The sequence below is a fragment of the Microcaecilia unicolor genome, chromosome 5, assembly GCF_901765095.1.
Source record: "Microcaecilia unicolor chromosome 5, aMicUni1.1, whole genome shotgun sequence".
NCBI lineage: Eukaryota > Metazoa > Chordata > Amphibia > Gymnophiona > Siphonopidae > Microcaecilia > Microcaecilia unicolor.
In genome coordinates this window covers 111,028,545-111,050,309 of record NC_044035.1, presented here as the reverse complement: position 1 = coordinate 111,050,309, position 21,765 = coordinate 111,028,545, and the positions used below count along the sequence as shown (strand labels likewise).

The 21,765-nt window shown below is 41.9% G+C and overlaps 2 protein-coding genes across 2 annotated transcripts in view; one reads left to right on the top strand and one right to left on the bottom strand.

Annotated features, from left to right (window-relative positions):
• CALY (calcyon neuron specific vesicular protein) overlaps positions 1-14,644 on the bottom strand; it is a 190,338-nt gene extending 175,694 nt beyond the window's left edge. The window contains exon 1 of the mRNA XM_030203194.1: positions 14,576-14,644. The gene's annotated coding sequence lies outside the window, so the exon portion shown is untranslated. The remainder of the gene's footprint in view (positions 1-14,575) is intronic.
• Positions 14,645-20,287: 5,643 nt separating this feature from the next.
• On the top strand, positions 20,288-20,988 carry PRAP1 (proline rich acidic protein 1). Its single transcript, XM_030204862.1, has 2 exons — positions 20,288-20,669; positions 20,783-20,988. Exons 1-2 carry the CDS (start codon positions 20,570-20,572, stop codon positions 20,971-20,973), a joined length of 291 nt encoding a protein of 96 aa, XP_030060722.1. The 5' UTR covers positions 20,288-20,569; the 3' UTR covers positions 20,974-20,988.
• Positions 20,989-21,765: the final 777 nt, after the last annotated feature.

Genomic DNA, 21,765 nt, shown 5'->3' with positions numbered 1-21,765 from the left:
GAGGAAGTGGCTAGCAGGACGGTGAGGCTGGTACGAGTAACAACCACCGCCCTCACTGGAAATAGCTAGCTGGACGGCTAGCTGCCGACAGGAACAAACACAGTCTTGGAAATAGCTAGCAGGACGGCTAGCTGCCGACAGGAACAAACACAGTCTTGGAAATAGCTAGCAGGACGGCTAGCTGCCGACAGGAACAAACACAGTCTTGGAAATAGCTAGCAGGACGGCTAGCTGTCTTGAGGAGCAAACACAGTCTTGGAAATAGCTAGCAGGAGGGCTAGCTGTCTTGAGAAACAAACACAGTCTTGGAAATAGCTAGCAGGACGGCTAGCTGTCTTGAGGAACAGACGCAGTCTTGGAAATAGCTAGCAGGACGGCTAGCTGTCTTGAGAAACAAACACAGTCTTGGAAATAGCTAGCAGGACGGCTAGCTGTCTTGAGAAACAAACACAGTCTTGGAAATAACTAGCAAGACGGCTTCAAACAACAAAACGGAAGCCCTGGATCCCCCCCGTGTCTCCGTTTAAATCCCCCGCTCGTCCTGGCTGGAGAACAGCTGGAACCAATCCTCTCCGCCCCGGCCGGCAGCGGAGGGCCGGATTGGTCCTCCCGTCCGATGGGCGGAGTTCCTGCGCGGATGCGCCAATCCGGTACGAGTGGGCGGAGCCTCCTCGCTGGTCTCGCTGCAGCGAGGACGCCGACGCCGGCGCCGCCATCTTGGCTGGCGGATCTCCTTCTCCGAGGCCGGCGTTAGTTCTTCTGGATCGCCGGCCTCGGGGCAACTTGCGGCTGCGGCGATCCCCGTGGCATTCTTCCCCCGTCGCCCCGCATCCCACGGGCGACCCAGCCTTCCGCTCCGGCCCGCGGACCGCCAGGTAAGGGCCCGGAACGGGACACTTTGTGGTTTGAATCCAACAGGCTAGCGATTGACCATAAGATACTAGCCAGTTTCATCAACAGCAAAGATTTTGATAAAATACCTATACTTTACTCAAGTTCAATCTCCTGTCAGAATACATCCCTGGGATAGATTTGCTAGCAGTAGACCTGTTCTCCTAGAAACTGGACTTTCTGGGGCACAACTATGAACTGAACATTCAGCTGGAATAGATAGTTTTGCTTTGATTACTGCCCAAGGAAAATAAGGTTTTCTCAGCGCTTGATTTTTCAGCACAAAATTACACAAAGTTTGGAATAATCAAAATTATATGCGACGATCAATCTTCTCTGTTCCCACAGGTAAAAGTACATATGGTGCTGAGAAACATGAATACATCTACTTGCAGACAGAGTGAGCAACAATTTTAAAAACTCATTTCCACAGATAAAACATTTCCTTACTCACGTGTCACCTAGATAGGATCTTAGATAGTGCTGGGGAGGACCGGATGTCTTGGTACATGTGGGTACCAATGACATAGGAAAATGTGGGAGGGAGAGTCTAGAAGCCAAATTTAGACTCTTAGGTAGAAAGCTGAAGTCCAGATCCTCCAGGGTAGCATTTTCAGAAATACTCCCCATTCCGAGACCCAAGAGGCAGGCAGAGCTCCGAAGTCCCAATGCATGGTTGAGACGATGGTGCAGGGATGAGGGATTTAGATTTGTTAGGAACTAGGCAACATTCTGAGAAAGGGGGAGACTGTTCCGAAAGGATGGATTCCACCTTAACCGGGATGGAACCAGGCTGCTGGCGCTAACTTTTAAAAAGGAGATACAGCAGCTTTTAAACTAGAATGAGGGTGGGGGGAGGGGAACTGACAGTCATCCAGGAGTTCATGGTTCAGTGTGGAGTATCCTTGAAGGATACTATTGAAACAGGACATTCAGGGAATCCCAGCAGAGAGGTTTCAACAATGCTGAAAGAAGGTCAGGTGTGTTTAAGGAGAGAGCAGGATAAAGGATGCACATTATCCCCATCAACTTCTATGCAACTTGAAGATGCAAGGAAAAAACACAATTTGAAGTGCCTGTATACAAATACTAGAAGCCTAAAAAATAAAATGGGAGAGTTAGAGTATATTGCACTAAAATGATGAGGTAGATATTATAGGCATCCCAGAGGCTTGGTGGAAAAATGACAATCAATGGGACACTGTGTTAACAGGGTACAAATTGTATCACAATGATAGAGAGGATCAAATTGGAGGGGGAGTTGCGCTATATATTAAAGAGGGAATTGGGTCAAATAAACTAAACATTCCACGTGAAATAGATAGAAGCGTGGAATCATTATGGATAGAAATTCCATGTATGAACAGAATGAGTATGGTTGTAGGGCTCTATTACCATTCGCCGAGACAGAACAAAGACAGCTGAAGACATGTTTACAGAAATTAGGAAAGCTGGCAAATTGGGCAACAGTATAATAATGGGTGATTTCAATTACCCCAATATTGACTGGAAAAATGTTACATCAGGGAGTGCCAAGGAGATAAAATTTCTAGATGTAATAAACAACTGTTTCTTGGAGCAACTGGTCCAGGAACCGACAACAGGTGAAGCCATTTTAGATCTAGTCCTTGATGGCATGCAGGGCATAGTATGAGGTGTAACGGTGTTGGGTCCCCTAGGAAACAGTGATAATAACATGATCATAAGCTACTATCTGGAATGAAGCCACAAAGAAAATCTACTGTAGCTACATTTAATTTTCGAAAGGGCGACTATAATAAAATGAGGAGAATGGTTAAAAAGAAGCTAAAAGTATTGGCTGCAAAGGTTAGGACATTAAGGGGCCCTTTTACAGAGCGGTGGTAAGTCCCAACCCAGCGCAGCCACCGGCGGTGGTCCTGCCCCAAGTGTACGCCATTTCCAGGGGAAAAAGAAAACCTCCAGAAATGGCCTGCGCAGCAATAACCTGGTGGTAATTGGGAATCGCTACGCACTGCCCAGTTACCACCGCAATGGGTGGCGGTAAGAGCTCCCCGCATAGCCATGTATGCTGGGGGCTTTTTTACCCGCTGCAGTAAAAAGGGCCCTGGTGTGCGGGAAAAATGGCCCCCACCACCAGCGCATGGCCCTTTTTTCAGCAGCTTGGTAAAAGAACCCCTCAATCAGGTATGGTTGTTGTTCAAAAATACCATCTTGGAAATGCAGACCAGATGCATTCCACATTAGCAAAGGTGGAAAGCAGAGAAAACGACAGACAGCATGGTTAAAAGGTGAAGGAGCCTATTTCAGCCAAAAGAATGTAATTCAAAGAATGGAAAAAGGACCCAAATGAAGAAAATAAGAAACAACATAAGCACTGGTAAGTCAGATGCAAAGCATTGATAAAGGCTAAAAGAGAAAATGAAGAGAAACCACAAAGGCTACAGCTCACAATAACAACTTTTTCAGGTACATCAGAAGCAGAAAGCCTACGAGGGAATTCGTGGGACCATTAGATGACGAAGGAGAAAAAGGGGCACTCAGGGAGGACAAGGCCATAGCGGAGAAACTGAATGAAATCTTTGCTTCGGTTTGTACGGAAGAAGATGTAAGAGATCTATCTGTACCGGAAACTGTTTTCAAGAGTGATGATGTGGAGGAACTGAAAGAAATCTCTGTGAACCAGGAAGATGTACTGAACCAAATTAACAAATTAAAGAGTAGTAAATCACCTGGACCAGATGGCATACATCCAAGGGCACTCAAAGAACTCAAGCATGGGACAAATTCAAAGAGTATGTTTCTAGGCATTTAAACTAGAGGGTGGGGGTGACAAAAGAAAACAAGGGAATTTAGAAAGTCACCCCCAGAATAAACATGAAGGCAAAGGGGAAAGGTCAACTAAATATGGAAAAGCACCTAAACTCACTAAGCACATGTCACGGTCGTGCCCTGGTTTCAGGCTCTCAGTCATCTCGCCCTCTGGTGGCCAGGCCTGGTGGCTGCATTGGATTGTCTGTGTGCTGTTTCCCGTTCCAGACTTCAGCCCAGTCCAGTCCGGATCTTCCGGCCTGCCAGACTTGCTTGTCTTGTTTGAGCCTGCACAGCACCCTTAGCTGCCTGGTGATTGCTGCAGCTGAATCTCAGCTGCTGCTGGGCTTATTAGCCACTGAACAAGAAACGCAGACAAACAGAAACTCATGTTTGTCAGTGTTTGTTCCCTGTTTTAGTGGCTGCTTGCAGCTTCCAGTTCCTACCCTGTCCTGTAAGTCCTGTCGGCCGCCTGCATCCAGGGGCTCAACTCCTGGGGAAGGGCGGCTAGTGCAGGTGAAGTCTTGCTGTTCCTGAGTTCTGTCTTGTTCCTGGTGTGGGGTGGTTTTGCCTGCCACTGCCGCTCCTCGGCAGTGGCCCAAGGGCTCACTAACCTAGTTCCTGCTTGGAAAACTTGACAGCACATGGAAAGCAATGAGCACAAATGCTCGTAGTCTAAGTAAAAAGGTTCAAGACTTGCAAGCCCTGAGGAAAACTTGGATAGTGCTACTATTACAGAGACATGGTTCAATGATTCCCATGAATGGGATGTGACCATACCAGGCTATAATCTTTTTAGAAAGTATAGAGAGGGCCGAAGAGGTGGAGGAGCGGTGCTGTTTGTGAGAGATAATATAAGAGTGGCTGAAATGTGGAGAACCTGGGAAAAGGAAGAAGCTTTATGGATCGTCCTGGAAAGAGAAGATGGAACCTGCATCCACACGGGGGTTTATCCACAGACCTCCAGCACAAACGGAGAAGCTAGACAGGGATCTGATAGAAGATATTCAAAAGATTGGTATGAAAGGGGAGATGCTACTGTTGGGCGATTTCAACTTGTCTGATGTGGATTGACCGTCCCGTCTGCAGAATCAGAAAGAAGTAGGGTGATTGTGGACACCTGTCAAAGTGCCTTGCTCAGACAAATGGCGATGGAACCCAAGAGGGAAGGGTCGATGCTGGATCTAGTGCTCACAAATGGAGGAAGTGTTTCCAATATCCAGGTGGGTGCTCACCTATCTAATAGTGATCATCACACCATATGGTTTGATAGAATGGCAAGGCATAGTGTGGACACACAAAACAAAGTACTGGATTTCAGACGTACTGATTTTGATAAAATGGGGATCGGACGTGTGCCAAAAATGAAATTACCACAAAAGCCATGCGGTAGTTGGGCGGTAACTCCATTTTGGTGCATGTTGGGTGTACATAGATGCTTATGCGGCTTAGTAAAAGGGCCCCTATGTTCCTGAAGATTGGAGGGCGGCCAATATAATGCCAATTTTTAAAAAGGGTTCCAGGGGTGATCCAGGAAATTACTGACCTGTAAGCCTGACGTCAGTCTCAGGTAAAATAGTAGAAACTATTATAAAGAATAAAATTACAGAACACATAAACGTGGTTTAATGGGACAGAGTCAGCATAGGTTCATCCAAGGGAAGTCTTGCCTCACCAATTTGCTTCATTTCTTTGAAGGCGTGAATAAACATGTGGATAAAGGTAAGCTCATTGATGTAATGTATCTAGATTTTCAGAAAGCTTTTGATAAAGTTCCTCATGAGAAACTTCTGAGAAAATTAGTCATGAGATAGGAAGCAACGTTCTGGGGTGGATTAGGAATTGATTATTTTACAGAAAACAGAGGGTAGGGTCAAATGGTCATTTCTCTCAATGGAGGAGGGTGAATAGTGGAGTGCCTCAGGGATCAGTACAGGGACCAGTGCTATTTAACATGTTTATAAATGATATGGAAATTGGAATGACAAGTGATTAAATTTGCAGATGACAAAAAACTATTCAAGGTTGTTAAAAAAAACATGTGGACTGTGAAAAATTGCAGGAAGACCTTAGGAAATTGGAAGACCGGGTATCCAAATTACAGATGACATTTTATGTGGACAAATGCAAAGTGATGCACATTGGAAAGAATAATCTGATTCATAGTTACCTGATGCTAGGGTCCACCTTGGGGGTCAGCACCCAAAAAAAAGATCTAGGAGTCGTAGATAATATGCTGAAATCTTCTGCTCAGTGCGCGGCAGTGGCCAAAAAAGCAAACGGGATGCTAGAAATTATTAGGAAAGGGATGGTGAATAAAACCAAAAATACTATAATGCCTCTATACTGCTCCATGGTGCGCGACCTCACCTTGAGTATTGCATTCAGTTCTGGATGCTGTACCTTTAAAAAGTTATAGTGAAATTATAAAAGTTTCAAAGAAGAGCAACCAAAATGCTAAAGGGGATGGAATTCATCTCATATGAGGAAAGGCTAAAGAGGTTAGGGCTCTTCAGCTTGGAAAAGGGATTGATGAGAGAAGATATGATTGAGGTCTACAAAATCCTGCATGAAGGGACCGGCCCGACCAGGCAGTCTTTAGGAGCGGCATCTCGAGTGGGCAGCTTTGCGGCATTTTACCTGGTCACGGTGATTTGCCAAGCCTGGCAGCGGCAGAAATTCCCATAAGCTGCCCTGACGCCACAGGCACCCACCTCTTTCCTTTACTGCAGCTGCCTAAAGTAACTTCCTGTTTTGCTCAGACAGCTGCAGTAAAGGGAAGAGGTGGGTGCTGGCAGCGGCAGGGCAGCGTGTAGGAATCACTGCTGCTGCCAGGTTTTCAAAGTCACTGTGACCAAGTAAAACGCCCAGGGGGTGGCATCTCAGTATGGGAGGTGGCATCTCAGCCCGGGGGGCGGCATGCAAGCTCTGCCTCAGGTGGCATCTTGCCTTGGGTTGGCCCTGCCTGAGTGGTGTAGAACAAATAGAAGTGAATCATTCCAAAAGTACAAGACTAGGGGACACTCAAGGAAGTTACATTGAAATACTTTTAAAACAAATAGGAGGAAAAAATTTTTCACTCAATGAATAGTTAAGATCTAGAACTCTTTGCTGGAGGATGTAGTAACAGCGGTTAGCGTATCTGGGTTTTAAAAAGGTTTGGACAAGTTCCTGAGGGAAAAGTCTATAGTCTATTATTGAGACAGACATGGGGAACCCACTGCTTGCCCTGGGATTGGTAGCATGGAATCTTCCTACTATTTGGATTTCTGCCAGGTTATCAATGACTTGGATTGGCCACTGTTGGAAACAGAATACTGGGCTAGATGGACCATTGGGCTGACCTAGTATGGCTAGTCTTATGATCTTATGTAAATGCTTTTGAACACTGCAGTATAGTGAGCACAGAGAGACATAAGGAAAGTCCTTAAAAGACTTAAGATTTAGCAACTGAAAATACACCTTTCCTAGTACAATCATATTTTCATTCTCTGGTAAATCTGCCATATTGTTTCTGGAACCCCAGCCAATCACAACAAAAGACGGCATCAACAGAAATAATGGCAGATGTGGGGCCAATATCAAAATGCTATTATGACTCAACTTCCAAATACCATGGGTCTCTAGCACTCAGGGTCCAATGTTTACATTTGCCCCCCACCCTTTCAAAAAAGAAAAAAAGAAACATCACATCAAAAGGCCCAGTGCTTTTGTTTTTTTACTGTTTTGCTCTTAACCCAGGACCTCCCTCGGGCTGGCATCTGAGGACCATGCCCCTTCCTGATCCCTACCCTGTCACTACTAGACTTGATGAGGCATAGGAAACAAAAATGTAGCTGGGACTCACTAAGTATCTCCAAATATTTATTTGAAACGTTTAGGGCCCCTTTTACCAAACTGTGGTAAAAGGGGCCCTGCGATTTCATCGGCACATGTATGCAGTCTAAACCAGGAAAGTATTGCTAAGAAAAGTATACTGTACATGTAAAAAATTTTTAAAAATATTTTCTAGCACTGGACTTGGCATGCAGCATTAGGGCTGAATCGTCATGTGCCAAGCCAGCGCTATCCCTACCACCCTTTTGTAAAAGGGCCCCTTAATAAATTTCAATAATGACTAGTCTCTTATGATAGTTTCAATATTAATAAAACTGGATTCTTTGCACATGAAGCCCCAGGGAACTTGGCATACCCAGGCTCCAGATTTTTCTCTACAGGAAGTGATAATATTTTTACTTTCTTTGTTTCCAGTTACATGCTTTTCTCATCGGTCTGCAAATGTTCTCCTCTTTTTCTGATTAAGTGTTTCAATTTTATGATCCGTCTAATGTTTGCTGGAGACAGCAGAAATTCTTTGTAGTGATGTTATGCCGAGAGTGCTAGGGAAATACTTATCAAATTACCTCCCAGAAGGATAGAATAAAGGGTGCCAAAACATCCTGCACAAAAGTTATACCAGCACTGAATAGTCATAACTTTTCTTGCTAAGGATATGCAAATATGCACATATTACATAACATTGATTGATTGATTGAGACAAGTTTATATACAGCCATCTTTGGCCATAACCATTCAAGGTGGTTTATCAACATATAAACATATAAAATGTAAACAATCATAAAAACGCTAAACATAAATATTCATAACTAAGGCTTAAAGTATTGTTGAATCTACTTTGAACAAGAGGTCTTAACCACATAGGGTGTCTACATTTTTTTTTTAAATGTCATTGGCATATATTATTATTTTTAATTTTAAGCGCAGGATGAAACAAGCACTTTTATGAAATTTGTGCTTGTTTCGGAGGTGATGAAAAAGCTGACAAATATCTATACATGTAAAAATATCCTCTACGTATATAAAAGATGGCACCTGGTGCATCAAACAGCATGGCTGGCAGGGTACCCAGGATACTCGAACAGAAGTGGAGATGACTCTGAGGAACCTATGCAGCATGGCTGATGGGGAGGCCAGGTTCTCCCCCACCTCCCCCCAGTGAAACAAGAAATGGCACCAAGGATACCGAGTGACGAAGCTGGCGGAGTACTGAGTCCCTGATAGTCAAGGAAAGGTGATGTTCAGAACCTGTGAGATCATAATCTACACCTGTGACCAATATATAACTTTAAATGCAGCTATTTACACATGTAGACATTTCTAAAATGACCTCCATCGTATACTACAAGTTCATTAGGCCCCTTTTACAAAGCCGTGCTAGTAATGGGCCGTGTTGGCTAGCGCAGCTTTGTAAAAGGGGGCCTTAGTTTTTCAATTACAGAGTTTAGTTTATCTCTAAAGTATCAAAGATTGAACAGCATATCCAATGAGTCAATACTGAAATTAGAACAAAGGAAAATGAACCACATTCCAAGTGATAGTGCCAGGCTGATGATGAAACAGAAATTAATTATTTGGGAAATCTTAATCTTTTCTTTTGTGGTTATTTTCAGAATAACTATTTTAATAAGTCTGTGTCTTCTCCATCAAGTTGCAACTGTCATGTCAACAGTGTTACAGGTACGTACATCGACAAACCTTCCTATTACACTATAGTCATGCCAGTGATAACCCTTAACCTGTGAAAAGCTGCAGGGGGTCCACAGGAGCTCTTTGTTAAATTATTTCTTGTGCACAAAATGTCTTCTGGGTCCTGTCCTAACACATAACCTTCTTTTACTCACTTATGTAAATCTTATAACTGCAATGTTTGGATTCCTACATGTCATCGGTAAAAACTGGCAGTGTATGCTCGATAATCCTAGCAGCTTCTGTTCATGCTAATGAGTTTGCTGAGTTGTCAGCATTGACATGAATAATTTGTTACATCTTTTGGATAAAGTAAAAATTGTATGCAGTCTAAACTAGGAAAGTATTACTAAGAAAAGCATACAGTACATGTATTGTGCAGATTAATCAAGTCATTTTTGAATTTATATAGATAAATCAATATTAAAAATCTCAATAAAGTCCTTATAATAATGGTATTCAATTTAGGAAACAATGTCATTTTCTGTCATACCACCACTTATATACACTATTAGTGATGTCAGTACCTAATAGTATTTGAGGCTAATTTTATTTTGGTAGTTAGAACATAACCATTATAAATGTTGTACTTATGACTGGAAACTGCTCTGGGAGACTCTTGGTAGGTCAAGAAAAATGTCTACTCACAATTTTAAATTAATAAATAAATACAATAACACCAAGGAAATATAACTGCGACTTCAGAACATCTTCATAATTGAACACGAGTTTCCCAACAAAATTTAAGCAACATGATCACCAATTGCCCTTGTCAATGTTTTGTCCCCACTCTTTTGTACCCTTGAGTTTTCCTGGAATTGAAACCCATGTCCTTGGGTACCAGAGACTAGAAAACTTGCAGCAGAGCTGCAGAGCCTGTTTAGTTCCACTCCAAGTTCAGGGACATGTAAGTTGCAATGATAGAAAGAAATGCCCATCCCTTCAAGGAGCCTACTGGGCCAGCACAAGGTGTGTCTAATCAGTGATCATATATAAGGAAAGCCATCCACATACCTGAGCTGACGGGAACCCCAAGCCCTGCCAATGGAAGCCCTCCTTCTCATAAAGCCTGGTAGTTGGCGGCATTTTCCCTGGGCCTCCAGTGCACCAGCAAAACGCCCCCCTTACCCCGCCGTGCACGCTTGTTTTTTTTGTGAAACTGAGCATGCATGAGGGAGGCCCTCCCCCTGAGCATGTGCAAAAACTAAGCATGTGCAGGGGGCAGGCCTCCCTCATGTGTGCTCAGTTTCACAGAAACCAAGCATGTAAGGGGGGTCAGCCGGTGTGGCGGCGGCCCAGGAAAAGTGCCACTAACTGCCTGGCTTTGTAAGAAGGGCTTCCACTGGCAGAGCTTAGGGACCTCCACCAGCCAAAGCAGCAGAATGTCCCTCAATTTAAACCCAAACTGAGGGGCCCAGGCCCCCAAGGCCCCCCTGTGGCTAAGCCACTGGCCTAGCCACTTCATCCATACTCCTGCCCAGGGGAGATCCTGACAATACTTTGTTTATTCTTCTGATCAGTCCATCTTAAACACACTCAAACCAATAACTGTTGTAATTAAATATAGCTTACATTGGGATTCAAAGGTGTCTATATATTGTAAACATAGGTGCTTATTTTTCATCTAATTAGGGGTTCCTTGAGGGTTCAAAAAATTGGTGTTATTGGAATTAATAACAAGTATTATTGTTGGATACCTTTTCTGGAGGAATCAAAAATGTACTTTTGTGACAGGAGTCATCAGTGCAGAAAAGGCACAAAACTAAAAGGAGAATGCATGACAAGCCATGGGAAGGGTGAGAGAATACTAGTAGAAATGGTGTTTTTCCAGTGTTTATCCAATAAACGCCTATTTAAGAGGCACTCAGAAATGAAAACTAGAAAGATTTGCACTATAAAGTGTTTCTGTTGAGTTTACAGTTTGAGAAAGAAAGTTTAGAAAGAAAAAACCTTGCAAAATAATCCATTTCTTCCATACAGTAATGGTGCAATTCTATAACTCGACACCTCGATATAGGTGCCACAACAGAGTACGCTTAACACTAGTTCTATAACGGTATTTAGGAATCTATGCCATTATAGAATACTGACATAAAGGCTCCATTGCATGCTGAAACTTCAGCATGCCCACTTATGGCAGGTCAATAGCTGGTGTACACTGGCACACCTAAGTGCACCATGCAACGCATGCAACTGACAGTATTTTATAAGCTGCATGAAATGCATGGTGACATAACTATCGCCTGCTCATGCTCCACATATGTGTACACACCCACTTAAAGATCTGCACTAAGGGCCTCATTTTATGTATTTTATTTGTTACTCTTGTATCCCACATTTTCCCACCTATTTGCAGGCTCAATGTGGCTTACATAGTACTGTAGAGGCGATCGCCAATGTCGATATGAACAAATACAGAGTGAGGTTGTGGTAAAGTTCATGTGTGACAGACAGATTTAGGAATCATAAGGAGGAAGAGTTAATTTATGTCCAGTACGAGCTTTGGTTTTGTTGTGTTGCAGAGTTCAGGCATTTAAGTTGGATCGTTCGGGTATGCCTTTTTGAACAAGTGAGTTTTTAGTAGTTTCTGGAAGTTTAGGTGGTCATCTGTTGTTTTCATGGTGTTTTGTAGTGCGTTCCATAGTTGTGTGCTTATATAGGAGAAGTTGGATGCGTAGGTTGATTTGTATTTGAGTCCTTAGCAGCTTGGGTAGTGGAGATTTACGTATGTTCGTGTTGATCTTGATGTGTTTCTGATTGGGAGGTCTATGAGGTCTGTCATGTATCCCGGGGCTTCAGCGTTGATGATTTTGTAAACGAGGGTGCAGATTTTGAACGCAATACGTTCTTTGATTGGGAGCCAGTGTAGTTTTTCTCGTAAGGGTTTTGCGCTTTCGGATCTCGTTTTTCCATATATGAGTCTGGCTGCTGTGTTTTGGGCAGTTTAGAGTTTCTTTATGATTTGTTCTTTGCATTACACATAAATTCCATTGCAGTAGTCTAGGTGGCTTAGTACCATTGATTGTACCAAGTTGCGAAATATTTCCCTCAGGAGGAATGGTTTCACTCGTTTGAGTTTCCACATAGAGTGAAACATTTTCTTTGTTGTAGCTTTTGCTTAGCTCTCTAGTGTGAGATTTCGGTCGATTGTAACTCCGAGAATTTTCAGGCTATCTGAGATAGGGAGGGTGTAGTCTCGGGTGGTTATGTTGGTGGGTTTGTTCATGGTATATTGGGATGAGAGGATTAGACAGTGTGTTTTTTCTATGTTTAGTTTTAGTTGAAATGCGTTCGCCCATGAGTTCATGATGTTCAAGCCCACATTGGGTTTACTGATGCTTTGTAAAAGGGCCCCATATTTGGTTCCCAACATTAGGCATCAGTTTATAGAATTGCCCTTCACAGTTTTTACACCTATTTGTTTTCAATTTCATGTCCACCTCTCTCAATCAAGGCTACAAAGTGGTCTATAGAGGTAAAACATAAATATAAATATACTAGAAATATGATTAGGCCCATTTAAAATATGTACTTTTAGCATGTCATTTTGCATCTCTCACATACTGGATTTTTTTTAACAATACATTTGTACTAGTGACTCTATTTACTTTTTTCCTGGTGTCACCATTGAGGTATCAATTTGTATTCCACCACTTGCATTGATCAGAAATTGTTACCCATGAGGCAGGCATGCCAAAACACTGCTCTATGTTGGGTACTTTCATACAACTGTAATATCCTCTGGTGGACATCTACACAGCTGTTGTTGCTTGTATGTATCCCCTTTCTTTTGAGTGACAGTTTTTTAAAACTTTTGTTTATTACAATTTTAGATTTTTAGCTTTTAATTCTCCTGTTTATGGATTTCCATTATCCACCCCTACTTTGAAAAATAAACAGCATTAACGAATGAAAAAAATTTAAGACCAAACCCTCCCTTCTGTCAGATTGCAGAAAGCAAAGAGGTCCATAAAACGTGTAAGGGTAAAGGGCTAAATTCAGTAAATAGTGTCCACATTTTGGTGCCGAAAAAAAATGACCACTAAGTGATAGTCTGTAAACGGTGCTCTGAGTCGGGTGCTGTTTATAGAATAGTGCTTAGTGCCGGGATCCATGCCCAATTTTAGGTACAAGGATTTACAGTAGCTGAAACCTGATGTAAATCCTCGTACCCAAATTTAGGTGCAGATCTGCCATATTCTATAATACAGCGCACAAATTCTAGGATCGACTTGCCCATGCCCCCTTTTCAGATCCGCACACAAAATTTTTCATGCGCATTTTTACAGATTGCTGACTAGGAAAATGTGCATGTAAATTCAAACTGTTGCCAATTTAATTGGCTCATTATTCAATTAAACTGCAAATGCAAATGTAGGCATATGCTCAAATTTGCACACACAATTTTGAATGCCATGTATAGAATTTGGGGGTAAATGTGCAGATGGAAGCACCCAGTAAACCCTGTATTTAATAAGAATAATAGCAATATTTCAAATTATGAGTCTGCTATAGTGCTTGGAAAAGTTCAGTTATACATTGTCTTTCTGTAAGAGTGTTTAACAGCAACATTGTCACAACTGACATCACACAGTTGTAAACTACTGGACCAACTACTGTGCAGCTTATTAAAAAGTGATTAGCAACAGGGACCCATCAACCCCTGTGGGCATGAGGATGCTGATAAAATCCCTTAGAGCTAAGGAATTTGCATGCCAGTTAAATGAGTTCAAAAACTGATACATTGAAATTTATTGTTTTAAAATACAAAGCATTACTGCTAGATTTTTACAACTGTTTAGGGTGATGCCATTCATTTGAATTCACCATGATCCTGTTTAAACTCCATTTTCAGAATGGCATTGATGCAAAGGAAATAAAAAGTCAAGGCATTGGCAAGTAAGTGCAGCAAATCAGTTACTTGGATTTGAAAATTCCCATATGGGTGTCTCTAGTGTTTAGCGTGTGCAATAAATGCTAGCGTGCCTTAGTAAACAGGGCCCTTGGTGTGAGACCATGAGCGGGTGTTGGGTATGACCGGTGAAATAATACAGCTGGACAGGAGGCATAAACTGAAAATAAAGTATTAATTTTGCTTAATCCTTGACCTGTTATGTCATAGAACCAGGCTTGAAAAGTACAACAGCGTCTCTTGGTTAGTATCAATTGTGTAGGCCTCTGACTAGCAAGGGGTTCTGCCCCAAACACTGCTTCTCCGCTAGTCAGGTCTGCTTCCAGCCCAACCTCCAACATACTTGCACAGTTCAGTTAAGCAATACCAATGAAACAAGCACACTTGCATAGTTCAGTTCAAAGAGTACAATGGCTTACCTCAGCTACACAGCAATTACATGTCTTTGTGGCTTACCTCAGCCAAATCACAGCAATTAAATGCACTCATTCAGGTCACACACTGGAACTCCTGTTTCTTCTCTCCTGAGGCCTCCCCTGTTCTGCTCTGTCCAACTTGGGCTTTTAACTTCCTGTGCACTGTGAAGCCACTCCCTCCTGGCCAGGCAGCCTAACTTTCCTATAACGTACAAGCTCTAGTACAATAGCTCTGCAGTTCATCCTCTGGCTAGCAGGTCTAGCGCCACCTGCTGCAAGGTGGCTGAACTGCAACTCCCCTTAAGGGAGTATATCTAGGGATGTCTGCACTGTGTCCCTCACTGCCTCACACTAGGGAACAATAAAATAATTCAGAATTTAAAAGCTAGTACCATGAAACAAAATTGCATTTTATAAAGGGAAGGACCATAACATTGACAGCTAGAATACTAAAGATGGTACTTGCTGCCTATAATCATCTGCCTCTATACTATACTACTATACTATACTATACAATACAGTACTTATATTTCGCAAACACACCTGACCAGTTTGTTGCGGATTACATAAAGAAGACTGGATCAAAACTTTCCAGGAACTACAATAAATTTCAAAAATAAAACAAAATTAAACTACAAAAAACTTCTCAAATAGCCATGTTTTTAACAATTTACGAAAGGTTAAGTAATTCAAAATAGTATGAATTTCCAGAGGCAGAAGATTCCAAAGTACTACAACCTGATAATATAAAGAAGAATTGAATATAAATTTATATCTAAGCTGTTTGATTGAAGGAAACTGTAGCAACATCAATTTACGCATAGAATAAGAAGAATTAGAACAAAGCAAATTTGCCCAATCAGTAAGATAGAAAGGGGCTAACCCGGTTAACACTTTGTAAACAAAAGATCAATGTTTAAACTGAGCTCTGGCTTCAATTGGAAGCTAGTGAAGCTTCCTAAGAAGCAGAGTAGCAGATTCAAATCTAGAAACTGAAAATATAAGACACACTGCAGTATTCTGTACCATTTGTATTCTACTCACTAATTTCCGTAGACAGCCAATAATACAATATTACAATAACCCAGTCTGCTTAGAACTAATGCTGGAACCAGCTATCTAAATTCAGCAAATCCAAAACATTTTCGAATTACTCTTAATTTACGCATAGTAATGAAAGATTTTTGTACAAAAGGTCAATAAACTATCCACTTCAACGCCTAAGAATCATGAAGAATTCTCAAATACAAAAGAATCAGTTTTTATTTGAAAATTATGTGGAAAGTTTAGACACTCCGATCCCAGCCATAGAAACTTAGTTTTTTTTCTTGATTTAGTTTTAAACAATTAGTAGTAATCCAATTATCAATAAGTTTGACACAACCCATGCTATTCAAGGTGGTGGCCCAATCTTTAACTGTTGGTAACAATAAAGTAATGTCAACCACATAAATATAAAATGGTATTTTTAGCCACTGAAGCTCCATTCCCAAAGACTGAAGCAACAGATTAAACAAAGTAGGAGACAGTGCAGATCCCAGGCCTCCAACTAGTGGAAAAACAATCTACCCTTTTCACCATATAACTATCTACTGCCAAAAAGCCTCTAAACCAAGAGAGCTCTGCCCCACCTATTCCCAATTCACTCAGACGAAACAACAGATCAAACGCCGATGAGAGATCAAACTGAATAATAATAACGTTTTGCCCCTTGCTCAACAAAGATTTACCATAAGCAATCAGAGCCCCTACTACTATTTTAGTACTATGATTCTTTCTAAATCCTGACTGAGAGACATGGAGAATATTATGAGTATCAATATAATCATCCAACAATTTTACAACATATCTCTCTAATATTCGCATAAACAGAGGGATAGAGGCAAATGGCCGATAGTTGTTAACAGAAAATAAATCGCCTCTAGGATGTTTTGGAATTGGGGTAAGCACAATTTTCCCCCAAGAGGTTAGAAAATGTCTGCAAGCTGAACTAAAGTTAAACCATTCTGTGATCCTATAAAGAAAAGATGGAGACATCTCTTTCATAAGAAGGAACATTATCCAAACTGCAATGAGATTTTACACACTTGGTCAATAATAATTGAGTATCAAAAGCTTTCATAGGGGTAAAAGTATTCAATTTATGATATCCCGGGATCCGCTCATTACTTCCCCATTCATACATATTTATTGCATTATTCAATTGCAATTGTGATCTTTCCTTAGAAACCTTATTTCTAAAAAACATGGCTAATTCATTAGCAGTTGGAGTATTAGAATTATGTTGCAACATCAAATCCTCAGCACTAATCAAGGTATCTACTAACATAAACAACCTATTCACATTTTAATGACTAACTCCCCCCCCCCCCCCATTTACTAAGCCACGCTACAGTGACTGTCAGTGCGCATAGGCGCCCCGTATAAGAGGCTTGGGGAGGCTAAGCCTCCCTAGCCCGAAATAGAATGAGATTCTTGGAAGAGTTCTGCTACCGATGGAAAACTGCATGTTTGCAATTGCTCTAGACGAGGAAGAACTTGTGCGTTGTTTTGGAGTTCATTAAGCGGAGAGCAGTGAGTGACTCGTAGGGTTAATTGAAACGGTGGTCTGGTCCATCCTCCCTCTCACACCCTTTAATTTGATTAGATCATCGGCACCATCTCCTACTACCTAAAACAGTTGCTTCCAGGCTACCTAGTAACATCGCGTCACGTGATTCGCGTGTGTAAGGCTGCATTCTTCTTCCGCCGCCTCTGACACAACTTCTGGGCAGGACGAGTTCACGACGTGTTGAGGAAGGCCGTGGTGGGGTTGAAGCCCCGAAGGAAGCGGTTTAGTTAGTGCTGGGATGGGGATGGCGATGTAATCAAATTAGAGGGACCGCAGGGAGGGAGAGGGACACACGCTGCATTGGGGAGGGGGGAGAAACTGGCTAGACTGGAGGAGAGAGAAGTAAGAGGGAGAGATTGAGAGTGACTTGACTGGAGGAAAGGAAGAGAGAGGTATGTGGGGGTCGGGGAGAGAGAGACAGACAGACAGTCTGAGATTGACTGGAGGAGAAGAAGAGGGGGAAAACACTAGAGGGAGGAGCTGGAGGGGAGGGAGAGAAAGTGGAAAAGTGCAGGGGAGAGCCAGGGACACGGAAGAGAGCAGGGGAGAGCCAGGGACATGGAAAAGAGCAGGGAAGAGCTAGAGAGAGATGGGGAGAGAAAGAGGGGCCATGGAAAAGAGCAGGGGAGAGCCAGGGACATGGAAAAGACCAGGGGAGAGCCAGAGAGAAGATGCTGGATGGAAGAGGGGTACAGAGAGAGAGAGAGATGAGTGAAAAGATGGGAAGAGAAAGAGGGGACATGGGCAGGAGAGAGAGAGAAGCTGCTGGGGAGAAACTGGGGGAGACCCTAACTGTCAGACGGAGAAATGCTGAATGAAAGGAGGGAGAAAGAGGGAAAATGCTGGAAGGAGGGGGCAGAAAGAGGGAAGACACTGGACAGAAGGGTAGGGAGGGAAAGAGGAAAGACACTGGAAGGATGGGGAGAGAGAGGACATGCTGAATTGAAAGGGGTCGAGAGAGAGAACTGTTTAGAAAGAAGGGGAGTTAAAGGGAGACAATGGATGGAAGGAGAGGGAGACAATAGACGGAAGGATTGGGAGAGGGTAATGGGTAGAAGGATGGAGAGAGAAAGAGGGATCACACTGGATGGAAGGGTAGAAGAGAAAGAGGGAAGGTGCTGGACATGGATGGAGGGGAGGGAAGAGAGGAGAAATCTGGACATGGATGGAGTGAAGGGCAGAGAACAGAGGAGAAATGTTGGACAAGGATGGAGGGAAAGAAAGACAAAGGAAGGAGATGCACACGGATGGAGTGGAAGGGAGAGAGGAGAAATGCTTGACATGGATGGAGGGGGGGAAGACAGAGGAAGTACATGGATGGAGGGGAGGGGAGAAATGCTGGATATGGATGGAGGGAAAATTGCTGAATTTAAGGGCTGGATCAGAACACTTTGAGGGCAGATGCTGAAACTGGAGAAAGGATAGGGACAGGGCTACAGATGGTAGACAGGACACATAAGGACACAGGAGGATGATGGACATGTTGAAAGAAAAAATATCAAATGGAAAGAAGACACTGGGACCAAAGTGAATAGAAAAACTAAATGATCAGACAACAAAGGTAGAAAAAAGTATTTTATTCAGAATTTATTAACTGGAATATGTCAGCTTTTGGAAATGTGCATCTGTGATAGTTTGCATGTAAGTTTCAATTTTTCTAGTATTGCTGCATGCTGAGTCTGACTTCCTGAGGTAACTTTCCAGTTCAGTATTTTGCCTTCATATCTGTTGCGTCATGTGTTTTTCATGTGTGAAAAAGGTGCAGTATTCTGCTAGCGTGTAGTATTTTCAGCCCTTTTTGTTTTTTTTGTTTTTGTTTCACTAGGTTGTGTACTGGTGTTTTAGAGCCCGGTGTAATTACAGTGCTGCCTTTCCACGCATAAGGTTGTAGCTGTCCTGTCCTTGGAATTAGTGCTGTTATGGTTTGGAGAGGTTATGAGTGTGTTTTTGCACAAGTTTGTGTATAGTGTTTTACAGTTGAGCGATTGTGGTGTATATGCTTTGAGCAACCACTTTATTCTTTGACATATGATACATATCTAATATCTAAATTGAATAAAAGCTATTAATTGTGACTTTTATTTTTACTTATTTTTTTTCTGTGTGTTGTCAATTGTGGATATATGCTCCGCCCCTGGCTCCACCCCTAACCCCACCCCCTTTAGCCTCCCCAAACAGTTGGGCCACCGACCGCCTATAAGTGCGGTAATGCCAACATAGCCCATTCACTTTGAATTGGCTGTGTGGGCATTACCGCGCTGCTTAGTAAATGGGGAGGATGTAAACAAGAAGAACTGAAAACCAGCAAGAAAGAAGAAACATGATATGCCACCCAAACGGAACCTACAAATGGCTGCTGTTTCAGTGTCAGTTTCTGCATCAGGGGACGTGACTCATTGATGTATTCTTTGGTAAATTTGCAGCATACATCTTTCAAAAAATGTAACTGGCACCTATTCATTTATTTCTTCATATCTGATCTCTTACCATTTCCCTTAATATGTCGAGGTAAGGAATAACAACTTAATTATGACACATACAGGGGCCCGTTTACTAAAGTGCAGTAAAATTTTGCAGTTACCATGTGTTAGTTGGAAACATCAACCACAAGAAACCAAATCAATCCCACACACAGAACCAGGCGTAAGCAAGAGGGAGTGGGAATGACCACTCTGATGAACCAGGATGACAACAGCAAAGTCCTTTATTAAAACCATGGATAAGTAACAAATATGAAGACCCAACAAAGGCCATGTTTTGACTATAAAGTCTTCCTCAGGAGTCTTTGGGGTACAGTAATATATGTACATACCTTGAGTACAAAGTCAAATAGGAGACAAGAAATCTTCTTTCAAATCACTCAATGACATGTCGGTCCTGAATCTCAAAAGACTGCAACCTCAACTCATGACCTCTAATTCTAACACGTCCCCATCTCTGAAAAATATTAGTTTGCATATCAATACCTTTTAAGTATGTAAATGTCTATACCATATACCCTCCTTTCTTCTAGGGCAGGAATGTCCAACCTCGGTCCTCAAGGGCTGTAGTCCAGTTGGGTTTCAAGATTTTCCCAATGACTATGCATGAGAGCTATTTGCAAGTGCAAATAGATCTCATGCATATTCATTGTGGAAATCCTGAAAACCTGACCCGATGAGGGCCAAGGTTGGACATCCCTGCTCTAGGGTATACATATCGAGGTCTTCCAGGGGAAATGTACAACAAATATTTGAGCCGGCATAAAGATTTAAATCATTCAGTACAACTGGCAGCAAATAAAAAAAGAGACAATGAATATTGTAATATATATTTTGCCCCTAGTATCACTATCTTTACAAGCAAATTGTACATATTTGCATCTGATGTGATATGACTGTAGTAATGTGCATATAGTAAAAGGATTTTTTTTCTTACAGTGATATGGGGGAAGTAATCATTGAACCCCCAGAAGAGAATGATGTAACCTATGATATAGATCCTCAACAGAAGATCCTCTTGCAAATTTTGCAAAAAGAAACTGGTGAGTACTTGTAATCTCCATCATCCCCCAAATCATCTGTTCTGCCATACTTTTATTACTGGTTGTCAAATCCAAATTCCAGTAAATTTCCACTTTGCAATTTTCATTTGCAGCTGCCAAAGACGATTCTCTTGTACATCTATATTCTACGTGGTCCAGGGAGCCAGAGGAAGATAAAGATCATATTTACCATGAGTCACTTGATATGTTGATGGAGGTCCAGCAATTAAAATTGATGCTTGATTTTCCTCAAGTTGACAATGAGCCAGAAGAAGACCGAGATCACATTTATCATCAAAAATAAAATACTGCAATTCAATAAAATCTTAAACCTTATAATAAAATGTCATATTTTTTCCAAGAAAAAAAATCAGTACTCCCAATAATGCCCTTTGCCATCAACTTTTATTGCTGTATTATGATAGGTTGATGATATGTAAAACAGTATATGTTTTCAGGTACATAATATAATTCATTAAACACTATTGAGTAGCCAAGGTAAAACAAATTCATTATTGAAGAAATAAACATTATTATGATATTATTATTATTCAGCTGAGTGTTTAAGCATAGCAGTGAGCATGATTTTTTTAATGCTGTTTAAAAAAATGTATATTCAGTGCCACTATTCGGATGAGTGGTGGTTCTGGATATACATGGCCAGTGCTCACCACCAGCCACTATACATACAGCAGCAATATTCAGCACCATACATAGAGCTATGCAATTTAAGCTAGGACTGGGTTTTTTTTCTGTTCTCTTAGATATATGCAGAGCAGCTGAATATCACCACTATCCAGACAGATGGGCAACATGCCCTCGCTCTGCAACAACATTCTGTGCATCGTGCTGGAGATGTCAGAACAAATTTTCAGTGGTACTATCCATATAGTACTATTGAAAAATCATCGATAGGGGACTTGGACCACTAGGGGGCAATTCTATTGAGAGGGTGCCAACATTTAGGGCCCTGTTTACAAAGGTGCACTAGCATTTTTAGCATGCGCTAACTATGTAAATGCCTATAATATTCCTATGGGCATCTACACGGTTAGCGCGCTAAAATGCTAGTGCGCCTTTGTAATCAAGGCCCTTA